The 18892-nt window shown below is 42.8% G+C and overlaps 1 protein-coding gene across 20 annotated transcripts in view; it reads right to left on the bottom strand.

Moving 5' to 3' along the window:
* The window catches only part of snap91a (synaptosome associated protein 91a), a 216495-nt gene extending 210646 nt beyond the window's left edge, over nucleotides 1–5849 (bottom strand). For 18 of the 20 annotated variants that reach the window (XM_041187601.1, XM_041187596.1, XM_041187600.1 and 15 more), the window contains exon 1: nucleotides 5105–5424. In XM_041187601.1, the coding sequence (XP_041043535.1) occupies nucleotides 5105–5234 (130 nt within the window). In that variant the 5' untranslated portion in view covers nucleotides 5235–5424. Of the gene's footprint in view, nucleotides 1–5104; nucleotides 5425–5775 lie in introns of those variants that run through there. The other 2 variants (XM_041187597.1, XM_041187604.1) reach the window with 2 other exon arrangements.
* Between the last annotated feature and the right edge of the window lie 13043 nt (nucleotides 5850–18892).

The raw sequence follows: 18892 nt of genomic DNA, 5'->3' as shown, positions 1-18892 counted from the left end.
AGAAGTCAGGGGCAAAATTTAAAAATTAAAGCTACAGAATTCAGGAGTGAAGTTAGAAAACACTTTTAATTGCAATGCATGGTAAAATTTTGAAACTTTCGCCAATGCCAATTAATGCTAGGTCAATTGTTCATCTTAAACTGAGATTTGATAGATTTTTTGTTGACCAAAACATATAAAAGGATATGGGGAAAAGGCAGGACAATGGAGTTAGGTCACAAATCAGCTATAATCTCCTTGAATGCTGTAACAGGTTTGAGGGTGAAAATAGCCTACTCTCATTCCTGCAATATTGTTGCCTAATGAAAATTTATGATTTTCAGTTTTAAAATTTTTAAATTGACCTGGTCACAACAGCTTTTTGGGGCATAAAGTTCTACATTCTGCTTCTCTTTGTGTGAAGAAGTGCTACCTGATTGTCCTGAACAGTCTAGCTGTAATTTTAAGGTTTTTAACAATTTATTCTTTCATGAAATCTGTGTGTCACTGGCAAGACCAGCATTTCTTGCCCCCTAATTGCCATTTAATTGAGTTTCAGTGGGCAGTTAAGAGTCAACCACAATACTATGGGTCTGGAGTCACATGTAGGCCAGACCAGGTAAGGCTGGCAGATTTTCTTCCCTAAAAAGAACATCAGTGAACTCGACAGGTTTTTGTGCCAATGATAGCTTCATGGTCACCATTACTGAATTCCAGAATTATTAATAAAAATAAAAATAGCTGGAAAAACTCAGCAGGTCTGACAGCATCTGTGGGGAGGAATACAGTTAACGTTTCGAGTCCGTATGACTCTTCATCAGAACTAGAGAAAAATAGAAATGAGGTGAAATATAAGTTGTTTGAGGGGGGTGGGACAGGTAGAGCTGGATAGAGGGCCAGTGCTAGGTGGAGGCAAAGAAGAGATTGCCAAAGATGTCATAGACAAAAGGATAAAGGGGTGTTGACGGTGGTGATATTAGTTAAGGAATGTGCTAATGGTGACATTAATTAATATCACCACCGTCAACAGCCCTTTGTCCTTTTGTCTATGACATCTTTGGCAATCTCTTCTTTGCCTCCACCTAGCACTGGCCCTCTATCCAGCTCTACCTGTCCCACCCCCCTCAAACAACTTATATTTCACCTCATTTCTATTTTTCTTTAGTTCTGATGAAGAGTCATATGGACTTGAAACGTTAACTGTTTTCCTCTCCGCAGATGCTGTCAGACCTGCTGAGTTTTTCCAGCTGTTTTTGTTTCAGATTTCCAGCATCCGCAGTAGTTTGCTTTTATCCAGAATTGTTAATTTAGTTTAAGTTCCACCAGCTGCCATTGGTGGAATTTGAAACAATGTCCCCAAAGCATTAGCCTGGGCCTCTGGTTACTAGTCCAGTGACACTGCCACTATGCCGCCATCACTCCCTATGCCCTTAGTCCGGATTTCCTTACTGGGGAAAATAGTTTCTCTCTATTTACCCTACCACATCATTTTAAACACCTCAATTAGATAACCCGTGAATCTTCTATACACAGTGGAATATAAGCCGAGTCCATGCAAGCTGTTCTCGATATAACGTTTTTAGCCTAGTATTATTTTGGCGAATCTGCACCACAACCCCTCAAACATTAAACATACTTCCGGAGATGAAATACCAAGAATTGAATGCAGTTCTCCAGATGAGGGCAAACAGCAGCATTATGCATAAATTCCACAATTTTGTATTTCAGCTCCCTTGAGATGAATATTAACAAACCCATTAATCTTTTTAATCATATTTTCTACCTGTTCACTAATTTTGAGTGATTTTGGCACATGGAAAACTAAACCTCTGCTCATCCACAGTTCCTATCTTCTCAGCATTTAGAAAATAGGTAGGTCTCTCAAGTCCAGTGCAATTCACCCGGTACTTGCCCATGTTGAATTCCATTTACTACAATTTTGCCTACTCACTTAATCTATGCCTTTTAGCAATTTTCTGCTCCCAGCTACACCAAGTACTGTGGCATCTAACTTAGTACTGTTAGCAAACTTGGGTATAGAGCTTTAATTTACTTTGTGCCTCAAAGTTCTGTCTACATAATTTATGGATTTCACTTATTTTAATTGCACATGATTTTTACGCTTATCCCTTTGGCCAAAAAGAGTCCAAAAGGGAGATCACAGAGTCTGTTGGGAGGCAGAATTTAAGATTTCTGTCGATTACTCATTTTACATTTGTTGACTTACTGGTATAGTATATTGGTATACTGGTTTAAATAAGCTTTGAGATACAAATTTTTGTTTGCACAGACAGTAGTAACAACAGGCCTGATTAGCAAAGTGCCCATTTTGCAATGGGCTCCCACTCACCCCACCACAGAAAACTTGGAAAATAAATGCATTGCCAAATTGAAAAGACAGTGTTGTAAGTAGGTGCACAACTTATTAATAAGACACCATGGCACAGCTGAAACTAGTAATGGGTTATAGACATTCTATAGAAGAATGAAAGATCAAAGTCACTAACTTTAAAATACTAAAGCATTCTTGTTAATGACTGGAATAGTCAAAATCTGAACACTCTTCACCAAACTATAACAGGAGAACAAATCATATCCATGAGATCTGTAGTAAATTTTCAATTGTGATCCAGTAGCAAAAGGCACCAGCTCCTGCAATTTAAAGACAAGACACAAACCCCTGGTTTGGATTACAGTTTTGCAATCCACTTTCATACATCAGTATCTTTATGGATTATGCACTACTTTCTGAAACCATTATAAAATGTGTTCTAAATTGATCCAGGAGTAATTCTATCTCCTCACACACCATTACCTTTGCTGCATTGCTGAGGGAACTACTGAAATTTGAGCACCACTTTGAGCTCCTCCTTTACATAAAGGAAGTATGAGATGCTTTTATGTAGATTTAAGATGCTGGTAGGTTAGATATGCATATGAATACTTTGGGTTGGCTTAAAAGTTGCCAAATGTCAAACTACTGCTTCTAAATTTAGAAATCTGTTGTAAATATGTAGAAATTGAATTTATGTTTCCACAGGCTAAGTTCACAGTTTCATTATTCAAGAAATCCTATGGGGTTCCCCATGGTTCAATAGCTAACTGCACTTCCCAGTGCAGATTCGAGTCAAACAGACCAAGAAGGTTCCAAGTTCAATCCTTGTGTTGAGATGGTTAATCTCAAACAGGGTGACAGCCAGCACAGGTATTCAAACTACAATCAACACCCCTGGGGTAGGTAAAGATTTTTAAAAAAGTATATTAGGTGTTCCCATTACCGATGGCTATCCAGTGACCTCTGCTGAAAAGTGCACGTGTATGGACATTAGGCAATGGCAAGATTGCGCAGTGTTCCTATACTGCTACCCTCCCCCACGCACATATAGCCTGCCCACATTCCCTTTTCAAGTTCAAGTTCATGCAAAATATGGTTCAGTATAGGACAGCAGCTAGTAGCCCTAGGATCACACCACAAGTCCACGCCTTCAAGAAAAAGAGGGGCAAGGAAACCCGAAGGTTGCACAATGTATATTTTCTATAACCTTCATGTACACTACTGCATAAACTCTGCAGTGCTGTTACTAAAAAACAAAAATCAGCAATTTTTAAAATGGTAGCTCATGAGAAAATACTAAATTAACTACCTAGATGTTTTTTTAAAACCAAAAACACTGGCTCAGCTATTTAATGAAGTGCAATTTTTACAGCAATTTCTAAAATAATCTGGTAATTTGTCTACAGCAATGTGTCAATATCGGGGGATGATAAAATGGAGAAATTAGTCACACTCTTCACTATTGGTTTATGACTTTTATCAGTACTACATCTGAGAGAAATTACCCATGTGGCATTGATTTCTAAAGGAAAGCCATAGATAACCAAAGGTATGCTGCTATTCATTTCAGAAATATAGATGGAAATCAAACTGTGAGGATTGTTTAGATATTTTTTATTTAAAATGAAATTATAAAATCACCATTTAAAGTTCATTAAGTCTTCTCTGCTTAAATATTAACTGCTGACTAGTTTATTGCAGCATCAGGAAAGAATAGTAATATACCATTATAAGTATTATAAAATACCACAACTGTAAACTATTCTCACTATTTGCACAGTATTAATCATTTGAACAATCTAAATACACTAATTTCAGAGCCAAGAGCTAGTATTTAAACAGCAACATCCAGAGGGATTAGCAATACAGAAGGAGGAGTGGGGGGCAGGGTAGGAAGGATCACCGCCACATCAGAATCATCGATGCTCAGTAAACTGCACCATTCAGACACAAGCCGATAGCTGCAATTTTTAAGAAATCAATTTGAATCCGCCCCCACTCCTCCCCTCTAAAAAGTGCTGATGCGGCTGAATATTTCTGTAGCCCACTATACTGCAACCCGTGATAAATCGGACATTATACATTCTCTCAGTGCCATTCTCAAGAAACGAGAAAAAATTTTACCCGACTGAAATCTACATATTTTATACGCTTCCACTTAAGCGAGTAAAGTGGAGGATTACAACCCAAATCCTGCTTTCTTGCATATGACGAACACATTTACCTGCAATATCCGATCATTCGCTCGGTGTACCAAATTCAGAAAGTGCATTTTTATTTGCGATGTTTAAAAAATTAAACAACCAGACTTCCTCAGCAATTCTGCTAGTAAAATATTTATTATACTTCTGGCACTGGTGCTACATTACCGTTACCTCCTGCATCCAGAGCAATGAATACAACCCTCTTTTTTTTGCAAACTGAGACTCCATTACAACCAACAGAAATACCAGTGATGGAGAAAAGCAAATAAAACCCAGAGCCAGGAATACCAGCGAATGCCTGGGAATAAATGGAAACGCCAGCGAGCAGTATCCATTAAAATAGCAGGAGTGTGAGCAAACTGGCGGCACACGTCAATAGAATTAAAAACTGCAAAACATCAGGGACAGGACAGCAAAATACTGGCAAGTTTAAAAAAAACATTTTTTTTAAAAAGCCCAGATTTGCGTTTGGGCAGATTTAGACACGGAAACGCACCGTTTGCAATGAATCCTGAGATATAACACTGAAGGGCAAGTACAAAGGAGGGGGGGGGGGCTATAAGATATGAAGGTGAAAGTCTCTTACAGTCCAGGTGTTTCTTCTTGGGTCCCATCACCTCATGGGTGGTCGCCTTGCAGACAGCCCTGGCCACGGCCGAGCCGGTCACACTGTACTGAGCCGCAGCAATCCGGTCCGTGATAGTCTGGCCCGACATTTTCTCGCTTTAATCTTCCTTCTTCTTCCCCCTCTCTCTCTCACACACACACACGCTCACTTTGTAATGAATAATTTATATATAAATAAAAAGAGAAAAAAAGGATGTCAATAAAACGGAATATACAATGTAGTGAAACAAAAAAGAGAGATGAGGAGCCGCCGGTCGCCTGTCAGATATCCAGAGACTCACACCTGGGACGGGGGGGGGGGGGGGGGAAGAGGAGGAGGAGGTGGCGGTGGTGGCGGCGGCGGCGGGAGGGGGGCTCCCTGCACTCAATGTCAAAAAAAAGGGGAGGGGGTGTGAACCGATTAAAAACACATTAACGGGTGGGGCGAGGAGGAGGGAGCGGTGGGGGGAAGAATCCCTCCCGGTTCACAACAACAATCTGCTCAGTGATGCTGGGCTGGGCGGAGGCCCCCGGTTACTGCCTCTCCCCCCACCCTCTCTCTCTCTCTCTAGGATAACCGCCCCGCTCCCGGCTCTAACGGCCCCTCCCTCCCTCTTTCTCTCCCCCGCCCCGTCAAGAGGCCGCTCATACCCGAGGACTCGCCGCCGCCCACCACCACCTCCTCCCTCACGGGCCTCGCCGTCGCCGCTCTTACTTCCAATCCGAGCAGGATTTTTGATAATAAAATGGCGATTGATTCAGGGATTTAATCGGATTTTTTTTTTCTCTCTCGGTCTCTCTCTCCCCCCCCCCCCACCCTCCAAGGCTTTCTCCATTGACACGTCACTAACCCCCCTCCCCTCCTGATTATTAAAGGGGAAGGTCAGCACTCCCAACTGCTGCAAGAGGCTGGCGCTCAGGGTCTGCCGACATAAATTACACCTGTGTGCTTGGGGGTAGGGGAGACGATGATACTTATTGTGGTTGTGCTCAAATTCATCCTTTCACCTATCCCCTATCCATCACAAAAAAATGCAAACTTTAAAAACGAAAGCACACGCCGTTCTTCAAAGCCCCTGAGAGTAAGTTCTTATCCCCTGGACTTCTGGAGGTTGCACTGTGCTGTCCTTTCTTGCCTTCACTTTTTTACCTGCATTCTAATATTCCTGGCTAAGCTTACACTTGACTAAGTCAGTTGCTTGTGTGTGGTTAATTTGTAGTTTTGTTAATCACTGTTATAGGCAATCTTTTAAGTCATTTCTGATTCATATGGTGGTTTTAAAATCTTTAAAGTAAATTATTAAAAATCACTGAAACCATGCTTTTGTAGACGTTTTTACTAAAAATAACGTGTCATCAAATACCAACAAGCCGTGTCATTGCATTCAGAGTTGTAGCTTTGATTCATCACCCCAAACCACGGAGTTAGCAAACGTAGTTGTATGGGTGTGGGAATGTTCGCACAACTGAAAAGCACCGTTATCTGACTCTCCATTCTATCCCACTGTCCAAACTAACACAAGCATAACTACGCCATTATTGTACTTCCTTGTAAATATCATGTTAAGAAAATGTACCACAGCTACACCAATATACAAACCAGAGTATATGATCTTCCCCTTTAAAAAATCCAATAATTATCTTGACTGTAGATTGTAGATTTCAAAGGGTTATAAATGTTTTTGTTTTCATAGTCCTCAACTTTTCCATTTCCAGCTCTTCCAAGTATCTGCCAGAACTGATTGAATTGGTGATTCCTCTGCCTCTAATTTTCACACACTCCCTTATTGACTGAGGTACCTTCCCATCACATCACCACTACCTTCTAGTTACCGTGAACAATGGTTAGAAACATAACGGGTGGCAAAAGCGGTAAATGACTTGGTTGCACTATCCCAGGAAGGTCCCAAATTTGATCATCAGTCTCAGTTCATTTAAAGTGGTAGGAACATAATATTAAAGGCTGACAAAAGACTATTCAGCCCACTGAAGCTCATTCCCAGTACCTTAATTCTCTGAGACTATGATCTAACTTTATTTTGATTGATGCACTGAGTAGCAGATTGTTCCAAGCATTTCTTGTCTGTTAAAGAGAGAAAGATTTGCATTTATAAACCTTTTACAACTTCAAGACATCCTTAAGCACTTTACAGTCAATGAAGTACTTTGAAGATTAGTTACTGTTGTAATGTAAGAAACATGGCAGCCAAGTTGCACACAGCAAGCTACTACAAATAGCCATTTGATAATGACAAGATAATCTATTTGGTGATGTTGATTGAGGGATAAATATTAAACAGGACACTGGGGTAACTCCCCTGCTCTTCTTCAAGATACTGTCACAGGATCTTTTTCATCTACTTGAGAACAGATTGGGCTCTGGCTCAACATCTCATCAAAAAATAGGACTGCCAAAAATACAGCACTCCACTGGAGTGTCAGCTTAGATTTATGTATTCAAGTGTCTAGAATGGGATTCAAATCCAGAACCTTCTAACTCAGGAAGTGAGAGTGCTACTCACTGAGCTATAGTTGATACACATCTCTTAAGTAAAGTTTTTCTGTTTTAATTATTTGCATTAATTTAATATTATTTCCACTAGTGCAAGTAACCTGGCTCACATGTCCACTGCATGTGCATCCGCTTTATGCACGATGACCAGAACTGAACACAATAAGAAAGAATCTGTAATTACAGAGCACCTTTCACATCCTCAAGGCACCTCAAAGCATTTAACTGCTTTGTCATCAATGTCAACAAATGCAGCAGATTACTTTCACACAGCAAAAGTCCCACAAATAGCAGTGAGACAAATGACCATGTACTCTGCTTTTTTTGAGGAGGGATCTTAATCAGGGCACCAGGAGATCTTTAACACTGAATTAAATAAGCAGATAGGATGTCAGTTAAACACTTTCAAAAGGCATTAGATAAAGTACCGCACAACAGACTTGTGAGCAAAGGTAGAGTTCATGGAATAAAAGGGACAGTAGCAACAAAGATTCAAAATTGGCTGAGTGACAGGAAATGGAGTAGTGCTGCAGAGTTGTTTTTTTGGACTGGAGGATGATTCATCATGGGATTCCCCAGGGGTCCGTGTTAGGAACACTGCCCTTCTTGATTAATGACCTTGACTTTGGTGTGACAGGGCACAATTTCAAAATCTACAGGAGTATTGTGAACTGTGAAGACTTCAAAAGGACATAGTCACATTAGTGGAATGGAGAGAGGAGGAACAAATGAAAGATGAAATTTAACGCAGAGAAGTGTGAAGTGTTTTATTTTGTTAGGAAGGATGGTGAGAGGCAATGTAAAATAAAGGATACAATTCTAAAGGGAGTGCAGAAGCAGAGGGACCTGGGGGTATATGTGCACAAATCATTGAAAGTATCAGGGTAGGTTGAGAGAACAATTAAAAAAGCAAACATGATGCTGGACTTTATGAATAGGGACATATAGTTCAAAAGTTAAGTTAAACCACTGGTTTGGCATAAAACATTGGTTTGGCCTCAAGTGGAATATTGCATCCAGTTCTGAGTTATAAGCTTTAGCTAGGATGTGAAAGCATTAGAGCGGGTGCAGAAAAGATTCATGAGAATGGTTACAGGGATGATGAACTTCTCTTATGTAGAAAGATTGGAAAAGCTGGGGCTGTTCTTCTTGGAGATAAGAAGGTTGAGAGGAGATTGGAAAGAGATATTCAAGATCATGAAAGGTCTGGACAAAGTAGATAGGGAGAAATTATCCCCATTGATAGAAGGATTGTGAACTAGGGGGCACAGATTTAAGATGATTGGATGCAGTGAAGGCCTGCCACGATATCCAATGCCCTGCAAAAGACGACAGCCACCCAGTGCAGAAAGAGGATGAATTGTCGTATCCGTTCTGCAAGGGTAAGTAACTCTCATCCCTCTCAATTCACACAGTCACAAACCGTTCACATATTCACAGGGATCTCACACCTTAAGCGACAACACTACTAACTCTCACAGACACCCTCACATCTCCATCAGGCTCTGAGCTCACGCCCTCATCCCATCCATGCTTCGCTCACCACATGAACATTCCATGCAGTGCCATGTTTCCTGCTCACACTGTCTCCATTTATTTTCATGCAGGAGAAGTTGGCTCACAACAGCAGGGGGAGGTCCCAGGCTGGGTGTGGAGTGGCTCAGATTAGGCCCCTCACTTACATTGAGGAGCGCGCTGACTGGTGAGGACGTGGACTGTGCCTGCGATGACGGTGAGGTCAGCGGCAAAAACCCATGTGAGGATCCTGCAACACATCATCCCTCCCTCAATGCAACTACGCTTTTGACTCTGCTGCAATGCATAAATCATTTCTACTTGGTTCACAAGGAGCTCTGCCAAGCGATTGACACCCTCAGCCAGCTGGTCCCTCAGCTCCATCTAGGTCCTCACCGCCAGACCAGAGCTGGAAATAAGCAGCCTGGAAGACCCATCACAGTGCTTACCCGTACCCTCCACCAGTGCAGAGACACACACTTTGGTGGAACCTAGATCTAGAGCAGGCTTGGGTTCACAATCTGGTGGTCACCGCATGGATACGTGCTTGCAGCAGGAAGAGGCAGGTTCAGCGGAGATCCCTGGCACTTGGGAGACTTCTGGTGAAGAGGCATCCGAGTCAGATGAAAAGCCTCTGAATTCGGCCTTCCAACTCATCATGGAGAGTGAGCAGAAGGTGAGGAACATCATGAAGAACAGTTGAAAGCCCTCAACATAGTGCCACGCAAGTTGGGGGAGTGTGCCTGCCTGCTCTCTGATGAAGTGGTGCTCACATGTGCATATATGGAGGTCTCCATGGGAAGGATGGCAGACCCCATGGAGACCTTGGTCCAACAAAATGCGGAGATGCACACAGACCTGCACTCCATCGTGGTAGCCATGGGTGAGTTCCTGCAGTGGCAACACGAGAGGGAAACAGGGCACTTTGACATCTGTCCAGATTCTCCTTCTCCTCAAGGAGTCAGGCAGGGGCCCTCGGGCACCCAAATGGAGGAGGAGAAGCAGCTGGACACCCATGGGTCATCCACTCAGGAATCTCAGAGGCTGTCCTCTCCCACCATGTCCCCTTTGCCTGTGACCCCCTCAACCTTGTCCCCTGTCACCACAGAGGGAGCAGCTGGCTCACAGGAAGACAGCCAAAGCAAGCCAGGGCCCCCAAGGCCTTGATTTTTCAGAGGGCATACGCCAAAGTCATCAGAGGCAACAGGGCCAATCATTCTTGAGGCTGTCTCCACACTTGCTGTGGATGTCAGGGCAGCACCTAGAAGAATTGATAGGCCTAGAAAAGTTAAGAATTTCTGAACACAAATGGTTGCATGGATGAACACATTTTGTCACTTTATAATCTGAAAATATATTCAGTTTCACTGAATAATGTGGCATGGTGTCTTTCAGCTTCATTTACAGGCTTTGCGAGTCTTCCCTGCATTCTCCCCACCCACTAGCAGTTCAGTTGCATGCAGCTGGCCCACAAATGATTCTGGAGGGAGGAGTGTGTGTGTGTGTGTGTGTGTGTGTGTGTGTGTGTGTGTGTGCGTGTGTGTGTGTGTGTGTGTGTGTGAAGGTCTTTCGCAGCCTCATGCAAGCATTCTCCCACAGATGCTTTCTCCATCACACTCAACTCAATGTCCTGAGCATTTTCAATGCTATCTGCTGGGGTTCTCTTTCAGTTGGCCATCTGAGCTGCCCTGCATCTCTGCCCACCCACTAGTAGCACTCCCATGCAGCACTTGTTCCTGCCCAACATGAGGAGCCTTTCACTATTGATTTTGCAATGTGGTACTGGTGAAGTATGTCTTCAGTTCCCCTGTACTTTCCCCTCCCCCAGTCACCCATGCCCTTTCCCCCTTTATTGTTGGTCCTCCTGGCATCACCTTCCACCTCCCCACTATCACCTACAAGCCAGGACCCTTTTCTTGTCCAGGCATGTCCAGGTGAAGATGCACGTTTCCTACCTTCCCGAGAATCCCACTTCCAACCTCATTGATCTCCCCAACCTCCTCCTTCCCACCTTAGGGTCTGTATCGGCCTCTATGTTCACCCAAACTACCCTCGCTATCCCTTCCACTGCTACCGTCACACCCTCACCCTCCCACTCCACAAGCTCACTCTGCCCTCTCTCATTCTCATCATTCCCTCCTATAATGCTCACCCTAATTTTGCTCCCCAGGAGGCAGTCATCAACTCCACAGACCGCCCCCCCGCCCCCTCCTTGCATGTTCGCCTGAATGCCCCATCCCCCTTACTCCTTCAAGCACCCTTACTTCTTCTTCCACCTTTACTCCTTCCTCGCCCACCGGATTCCTTCATCCCCCTGGTCTCCTTCTCCGCTGTGAACTCCTCCTCACCCTGGACTCCTTTCTGCTCCTGGACTCCTGCTCCCCTGCAAACTCCTTCCTCCATCCAAAGTCCTTCCCCCTCCGAACTCCATCACCCCTCCAAACTCCTTCCCCCTTCAAACTCTTTCCCTTACAGCTTCCTCCCCCTTACACCTACCTCCCCAGTTGCTGCAATCTCTCCTATTATACCCTCCTCCCCCCATACTCCCTCCTCCCCCAACCTCACCCCCCCCCGACACCATCGTTCCCCCTCTCCCAACCTTACCCCCCAACTCCCCCGCCCCCACCCCCCCCAGCACACCTTCCTCACCAAGTCAAACCTAGACCTTCATCTCCTACCCCTCCCTGGTACACCTTCCTCTCCCACTCACAGCTGGATCTTCCTCTTCACCCCCTTGATGATAAACCATAGTAGACCATGACCAAGACACAGATGTTCTGAGGCAGACCCTCAATGGTGACCTTCCACCTTCCATGAGTTGCTTCACGGTGGAGCCATGTCCATCAGAATCCATCCAGCACTCAATGCACATGCTCCTCCAGGGTCCAGTTGCTGTAGGGCTCCAGCATTTTCTGCTGTTCAGATATCCGCGATGTGAGTAAGGCTCTGTTGGTAAGTCCCGACTTCTGCATGGCATGTTTTCCCACTGATGTGGGCGGTAAATTTGACATGAGGTGGGTGAGATGGTTCCAGCGTGCAGAGCTTATAATGATATGCAGATGTATTAAGTTCCCAATGTCCGGCGATGGGAAAGGTGGATTGACCATTGACAGACGGAACAGACAATCTCAAACTGGTTTCATGACATTGTGGAACTGATTTTTGGCCTTCCCATCATATTGTCTGCTCACACCCTTCACGACGCCCGATGCCAACAGGCACGGAAAATCTTAATCTGAAACAGGCTGTGGATGAACAGTGGAGTGAGGCAAGTGTAATTTACACTTTCTACAAAAATTGAATAACAAATTAGATTATCCTCTTGTATAAGTTTGTCGAGGGAATTATTCAGAAAAGAAGATTGCCACTCTAAGCTTCTTCCAGCCATTACAGTTCACGGTTCTCAGGGCTTCAACAGTTGTTAAGTCCATTGTGTTAAGGAGCATTTTTATGTTCTCTTTCCATCTTGTCCCGGATCTGACGAGTGGCCTGTTCCATGTTGCTGGTGGTTTGTTGATGAATGCTCTGGTGGGCTCAGACTTAGGTTGGGACATGAAGTACCCATATGAGGAGCTGGGGAAGACTGACATGGCTCGGACATATTGGTTTCTTAGAATATATGGAGAAGGCCGAAGTGGATGATCCTGTAATTGTTCTCATAGTACAATGGGGATATGGGATCTTTAAACTATCTGCAGCATTGGGCCAACCACTCAACCGGTTGGTATAAATGGTTATGGACACTATCAGGAGAAATTTTTATTAATACTAAATGAAAATATTCATGAAGTAATTTGAATGTTTTGATTCTTAAATTTCATTTTTACTTTCACTCTTCCCCGGATACTCTTTTATCAATCCTGGACATGTGCTTAGTGCTATGGTCAAACACTTACTGCTATATTGATCTCAAGAGCTTTTTCGCCTCCTTAAATCTATTTTTGTATATTTCTGTAGTTCTTTTAAAATTATCCCCCTCTCATTTCCCTGTAGGTTTTGTTTAACCACACCTATTTCCTCTCTCATTTTCTTGAAGACTTTAAGGAGTGTATTACTTATTTCACGATAAAGACAGATGTTTTCTTTACAAGAAAATTACTTACATTAAGCTGAAACGCTTTTGCAGCAAGTCACTATATAAGGAAGAAATTTATATTGTTACTTAAAGATTGTTGCTCGTAATTGTTTTATAATGACAGATGCTGCAAATTGTTCAGTTGTAACTCAGTGATGTTAAGAGGGAATGTTGATAAGTTTAAAATGTCCAAACAGGTGGCTACTTCAAAGTTAATTGATGAGCTTATGTGCCTTTGATTTAACAATAGGACAATAGATTCACATCTGTGATTACTCACAGGTAATTTCTTGGTCTTATTATGTACCTCCCCCTTTTCCCTGTGAATTATGCTCCAAAATGGAAAGCCCCCCCGCCATCCACACCCCACCCCGCCAACCTTATATTCACTCAGTTCTGTGGAAGGGTCATGAGGACTCGAAACGTCAACTCTTTTCTTCTCCGCTGATGCTGCCAGACCTGCTGAGTTTTTCCAGGTAATTCTGTTTTTGTTTTGGATTTCTAGCATCCGAAGTTTTTTGTTTTTATTTTTGTTTTTATCCAAAATGGAAATGCTTGTTATGGTGCAATGCATTTAATCTGAAGGGTCACGAATGTGCTCATCTTATATGTGTGTGCTCTTTCTTCTGGGTATTGTTTTATCTCTGCAGTTCCTAAACTGAATGTAATACTCCAGATGGGATACTGACCGAGGTTCTTACCCCTGAAGCATAACTTCCTCCACTTTGTGTTCCACCCTTTTGAGATAATGGCCAACATCCTATTTTTGCTTATTTTTAAGAGTGTACTACTAGCTTTTAGTAATTTGTGTACATGGACAGCTAAATGCCTTAGCTCCACCACAGTTAATCTCTCCCCATTAAGAAAAAAATCCAATTTGTCATCCTAGGATCCAAAGTGGAAAATCTCACACTTCATCACATTACACGCCATCTAAAATCATCAGAAATAGGAGCAGGAGTAGGCCATTCAGGCCATTGGACTTGACCAGCCATTCAATTCGCTCATGGCTTATCTGATTGTGGCCTTAACTACAAGTTCCTGCTTGTCCTTCATAACCCTTTTCTCCATCAACAATCAAAAATCTGTCTTACTCCACCTTGAATATATTCAAAGACCCAGCCTCCACTGCTCTCTCTGGAAGAGAATTCCAAAAACTAATGTCATGACCAAGAGACATGAAGAAATGTACGTATATAACACTTTATAAAGCTACTTTATAAAATTATTAATTTTCTTTTAAAATGGACAAACGGCTGGACTGATAAAATGGCCACCATTTACCACATGATGTTAGCCATGGAAGTTTCTGCGCAGTTTAAAAGTGGACAAAGGCTAACACATCAAACCCCTGAAATGTAACACTCCTTGCATTGTATAAACATTCCAGCCAAACCAACACAAAAGATAGTAGACAAGATGTCTGCACCTGCCAGCTATGGACAAAGGCAGAGCTATTTGTGACTCCTCATCTCCAATGTTGTGCTAATAGTTCTGCAGATATCTGTTCAAAATATAATGGGTTTTAACAAGAGGCCCCATTAGCTGAACCCAAAACCACCCTGTCACATGACCAAGACTTGAGCTGTTTGGATTGCTTTAATTATACAGCTTTTGGATTCCATCTTCTGTCTGCTGTTTAACGTTTGACTGGCAGGCCACACAGAGGCAAACTCAGGCCAGAGTGAACAACTGGTCCCCATCTAACCTTACCCTGCTGGGAAGATTTTATACTATTGCCTACAGAACTGATTCAATCTCCGCATGCCTACTTCATTTTGGGATATCGACATCACCGGAAAAGCAAATCTTACACCAGGAGTTTCAGCCAGCTGAACTCTGCGAAAGAATTCCTCATTGGACTTTGATTTTGGACCCTGAACTCACATGAAACCATCATTTTTATTTTTATCATGGTCTTTGAGCCCTTTCTTTCCCATATCCTCTTTTATTGTATGAATGCAAAAAGGAGCGGATGCAGCAAAACCCCTTTCCAGTGTTTTGTGTGTGTGTGTAAAATAAACCAATCCTCTTATTTCACCTTACCTCCAGCTTGCTGTGGGGTTATTAATAGAGGATTAGGTCACTCCAAACCGAAGGGTTGGGAACATACTTCACCACTTATAAAAAGGGGGAAATCAAAAATCAAAAACATCTTTCTGTTTACAGATGTGTAATCAGTGGAGAAATCAGGGCTGTTCTAAATTAAACCCCATCCTATTTGTAACACTAATGGCCCCCTGAGAAAAGAAATTCCTCCCCATCTCTGCCTTAAATGGGAGACCCTTTATTTTTAAACAATGCCCCATAGTTCTAAATTCGTCCACGAGGGGAACATCCTCCCAGCATCTGCCCTGTCAAGCTGCCTCAGAATCTTTTACATTTCAATAAGATCACCTCTCATTCTTCTAAACTCCAATGAGTATAAGCACAACCTGCTCAAACTTCCTTCATAAGACAAACTCTTCATCCCAGGAATCAGCATAGTGAACTGTCTCTGAACTCCTTCCAATGCAAGTATATCCCTCCTTAAGTAAGGAGACCAAAACTGTACAGAGTACTCTAGGAGTGGTCTCACAATGCTCTGTACAGTTGCAGAAAGGCATCCCTACCATCACACTCCAATCCCCTTGCAATGAACGCCAATATTCCATATGCCTTCCTAATTACTTGTTGTACCTCCATGCTAACTTTTTGTGATCCATGTAGGATACCCAGATCTTTTTGTACTGCAGCATTCTGCAGTCTTTCTCCATTTAAATAATACTCTGCTTTTCTATTTTTCCTGTCAAAATGGACAAGCTTACATTTTCCCACAGTATACTCCATCTGCCAAACGTTTGCCCGTTTGTTTAACCAAACTGTATCCCTTTGGAGACTCTTTGGGCAGAATTTTCCAGCCCTGTCCCACCGGGGCAGGACCGGAAAATGTGGCATGCCATTCAAAGATCCATGGAAGATCCTGTTGGTGAGATGGGCCAGGAAATTTCGGCCTTCGTATCTTCTTCACAACTTGCTTTCCTACCTATCTTTGTATCATCAGCAAATTTGGCCACAATACAGTTGGTCCCTTTATCCAAGTCATTAATATAGATCATAAATAGATGAGGCCCCAGCACTGCTCCCTGTGGTATTCCACTAGTTACAATTTGCTGACCTGAAAATGACCCATTTATTGTGATATCTGTTTAATTTATTCTTTCGTGGAACATGGACATTGCTGGCAAGGCCAGCATTCGTTGCTCATCCATAAGTGCTCTTATGCCTTAAGTTCCTCAGGGTAGTGTCCTGGGCCCAACTATCTTCAGCTGCTTCATCAATGACCTTCCCTCTATCATAAGGTCAGAAGTGGGGATGCTCACTGATGATTGCACGATGTTCAGCATCTGCGACGCCTCAGATAGTGAAACAATCCATGTCCAGCTACAGCAAGACCTGGACAATATCTAGGCTTGGGCTGACAAGTGGCACGTAACACTCATGCCACACAATTGTCAGGCAATGACCATCTCCAACAAGAGAGAATCCAACCATCGCCTCTTGATGTTCAATGACATTACCATCACTAAGTCCCTCACTATCAACATCCTGGGGGTTACCATTGACCAGAAACTGAACTGGACTAGCCATATAAATACTGTGGCTACAAGAGCAGGTCAGAGGCTAGGAATCGTGCGATGAGTAACCCACCTCCTGACTCCCCAAAGACTGTCCATCATCTACAAGGCACAAGTCAAGGGTGTGATGGAATACTCCTCATTTGCCTAGATGAGTGAAGCTCCAACAACACTCAAGAAGCTTGATACTGTCCAGAATAAAATAGCCTGCTTGATTGGCACCACATCCACAAACATTCACTCCCTCCACCACCGATGCCACGTAGCAGCAGTGTGTACCACCTACAAGATGCACTGCTGGAATTCACCAAGGCTCCTTAACCAGCAACTTCCAAACCCATGACCACTACCATCTAGAAGGACAAGAGCAGCAGATAGATGGGAACACCACCACGTGGAAGTTCCCCTCCGGGTCACTCACCATCCTGACTTGGAAATATATCGCTGCTCCTTCACTGTCGCTGGGTCAAAATCCTGGAACTCCCTTCCTAACAGCACTGTGGGTGTACCTATACCACATGGACTGCAGTGAAGCTCACTACCACCTTCTCAAGGGCAATTAGGGATGGGCAATAAATACTGGCCCAGCCAGCGAAGCCCACATCCCATGAATGAATTAAAAAAAAACGCAGTGGCTTATTAGACCTTTTCAAAAGGCAGTTAAGAGCTAACCATATTACAGTTGACACATGTAGGCCAGACCAGGTGGAAATGCCATATTTCCTTCTATGAACAACATTCGTGAATCTGGTGGGTTTTTGCAACAATCAATGATAGTTTCATGGTCACCATTGCTAGCTTTCAATTCCATATTTTGTTAATTGAATTTATATTCTCCAAGCTGCCGTGGTAGTATTTGAACCTATACCCCCAGAGCTTCAAGCTGGATTTTTGGTCTAGTGATACTACTTACACCACCAATCCTCTATCTATGCTAGTAAATCGCACCACCCCTCCCCCCAACACCTTGAGCTCTTATCTTACTAACCTTTTATTCAGTACATTATCAAATACCTTTTGGAATCCAGATACAGTACATTTACTGGTATCCCTTTATACCCCCCCCCCCCCCCCCCCCCCACCAACACCTCCCCCCCCCCCCGTTTGTTACATCCTCAAAGAACTATAATAAATTTGTCAAACAGGATTTCCCTTTCACAAAATCATATTGACTCTGCCTGATTGTATTATGATTTTCTAAATGCCCTGCTATTACCTCAATAATGAAATTCTCACATTTTCTCAATGATATGTTAGAATAATTGGCCTATAATTTCCTGTTTTCTGTCCCCTTCCTTTCTTGAATAGAGGTGTTACATTTGTGGTTTTCCAATCCGCTGAACTAATCCAGAATCTAGGGAATTTTGAAAGATTACAAATGCATCCATTGTCTCTGCAGCTAATTCTTTTAAAATCCTCAGATGCAAGTCATCAGATTCAGGGATTTGTCAGCTTTGAATCCCATTAGTGATTGTGATTATGATTGCTCTAGTGACTGTGATTGCTTTAAGTTCCTCCCTCCCTTTTGCCTCTTGATTTTCTATTATTCCTGGGATTTTTTTTTGTGTCTTCTATTGCAAAGATTTTACAAATAACTATCCAAAGTCTCTGCCATTTCCTTGCTTCCCATTACTTATTCCCCAGTCTCACCCTCTAAGTGACCGACATTCATTTTAGCTACTCTTTTCCTTCTTATATAGTCGTGGAAACTTTTACTGTCAGTTTTTATATTTCTTGCTAGTTTTCTCTCAAACTCCAATTTCTCTCTGTTCATTATTCTTTAAGTCCTTGTTTGTTGGTTTCTAAAAGTTTCCCAATCTTTCGGCCTACCACTAATCTTTGCAGCATTGTACAACTTCTCATACAATTTGATACCACCTTTAACTTCCTTCTTGCAGTTTCTTTCTTTGTCAATGGACTATAAATTTGATAAGAATTATGAAATATCTCCTTAAATGTCTGCCACTAATTCTCTACCGTCTTACCTTTTAACCTATTGTTTCTATTCCGCATTCGCCAACTCTGTCCTCATACCCTTGTAATTGCCTT

Source organism: Carcharodon carcharias, chromosome 5, assembly GCF_017639515.1.
Source record: "Carcharodon carcharias isolate sCarCar2 chromosome 5, sCarCar2.pri, whole genome shotgun sequence".
Classification (NCBI taxonomy): domain Eukaryota; kingdom Metazoa; phylum Chordata; class Chondrichthyes; order Lamniformes; family Lamnidae; genus Carcharodon; species Carcharodon carcharias.
Note: the sequence above shows the minus strand (reverse complement) of the source record. Positions and strands in the feature narration are given on the sequence as shown.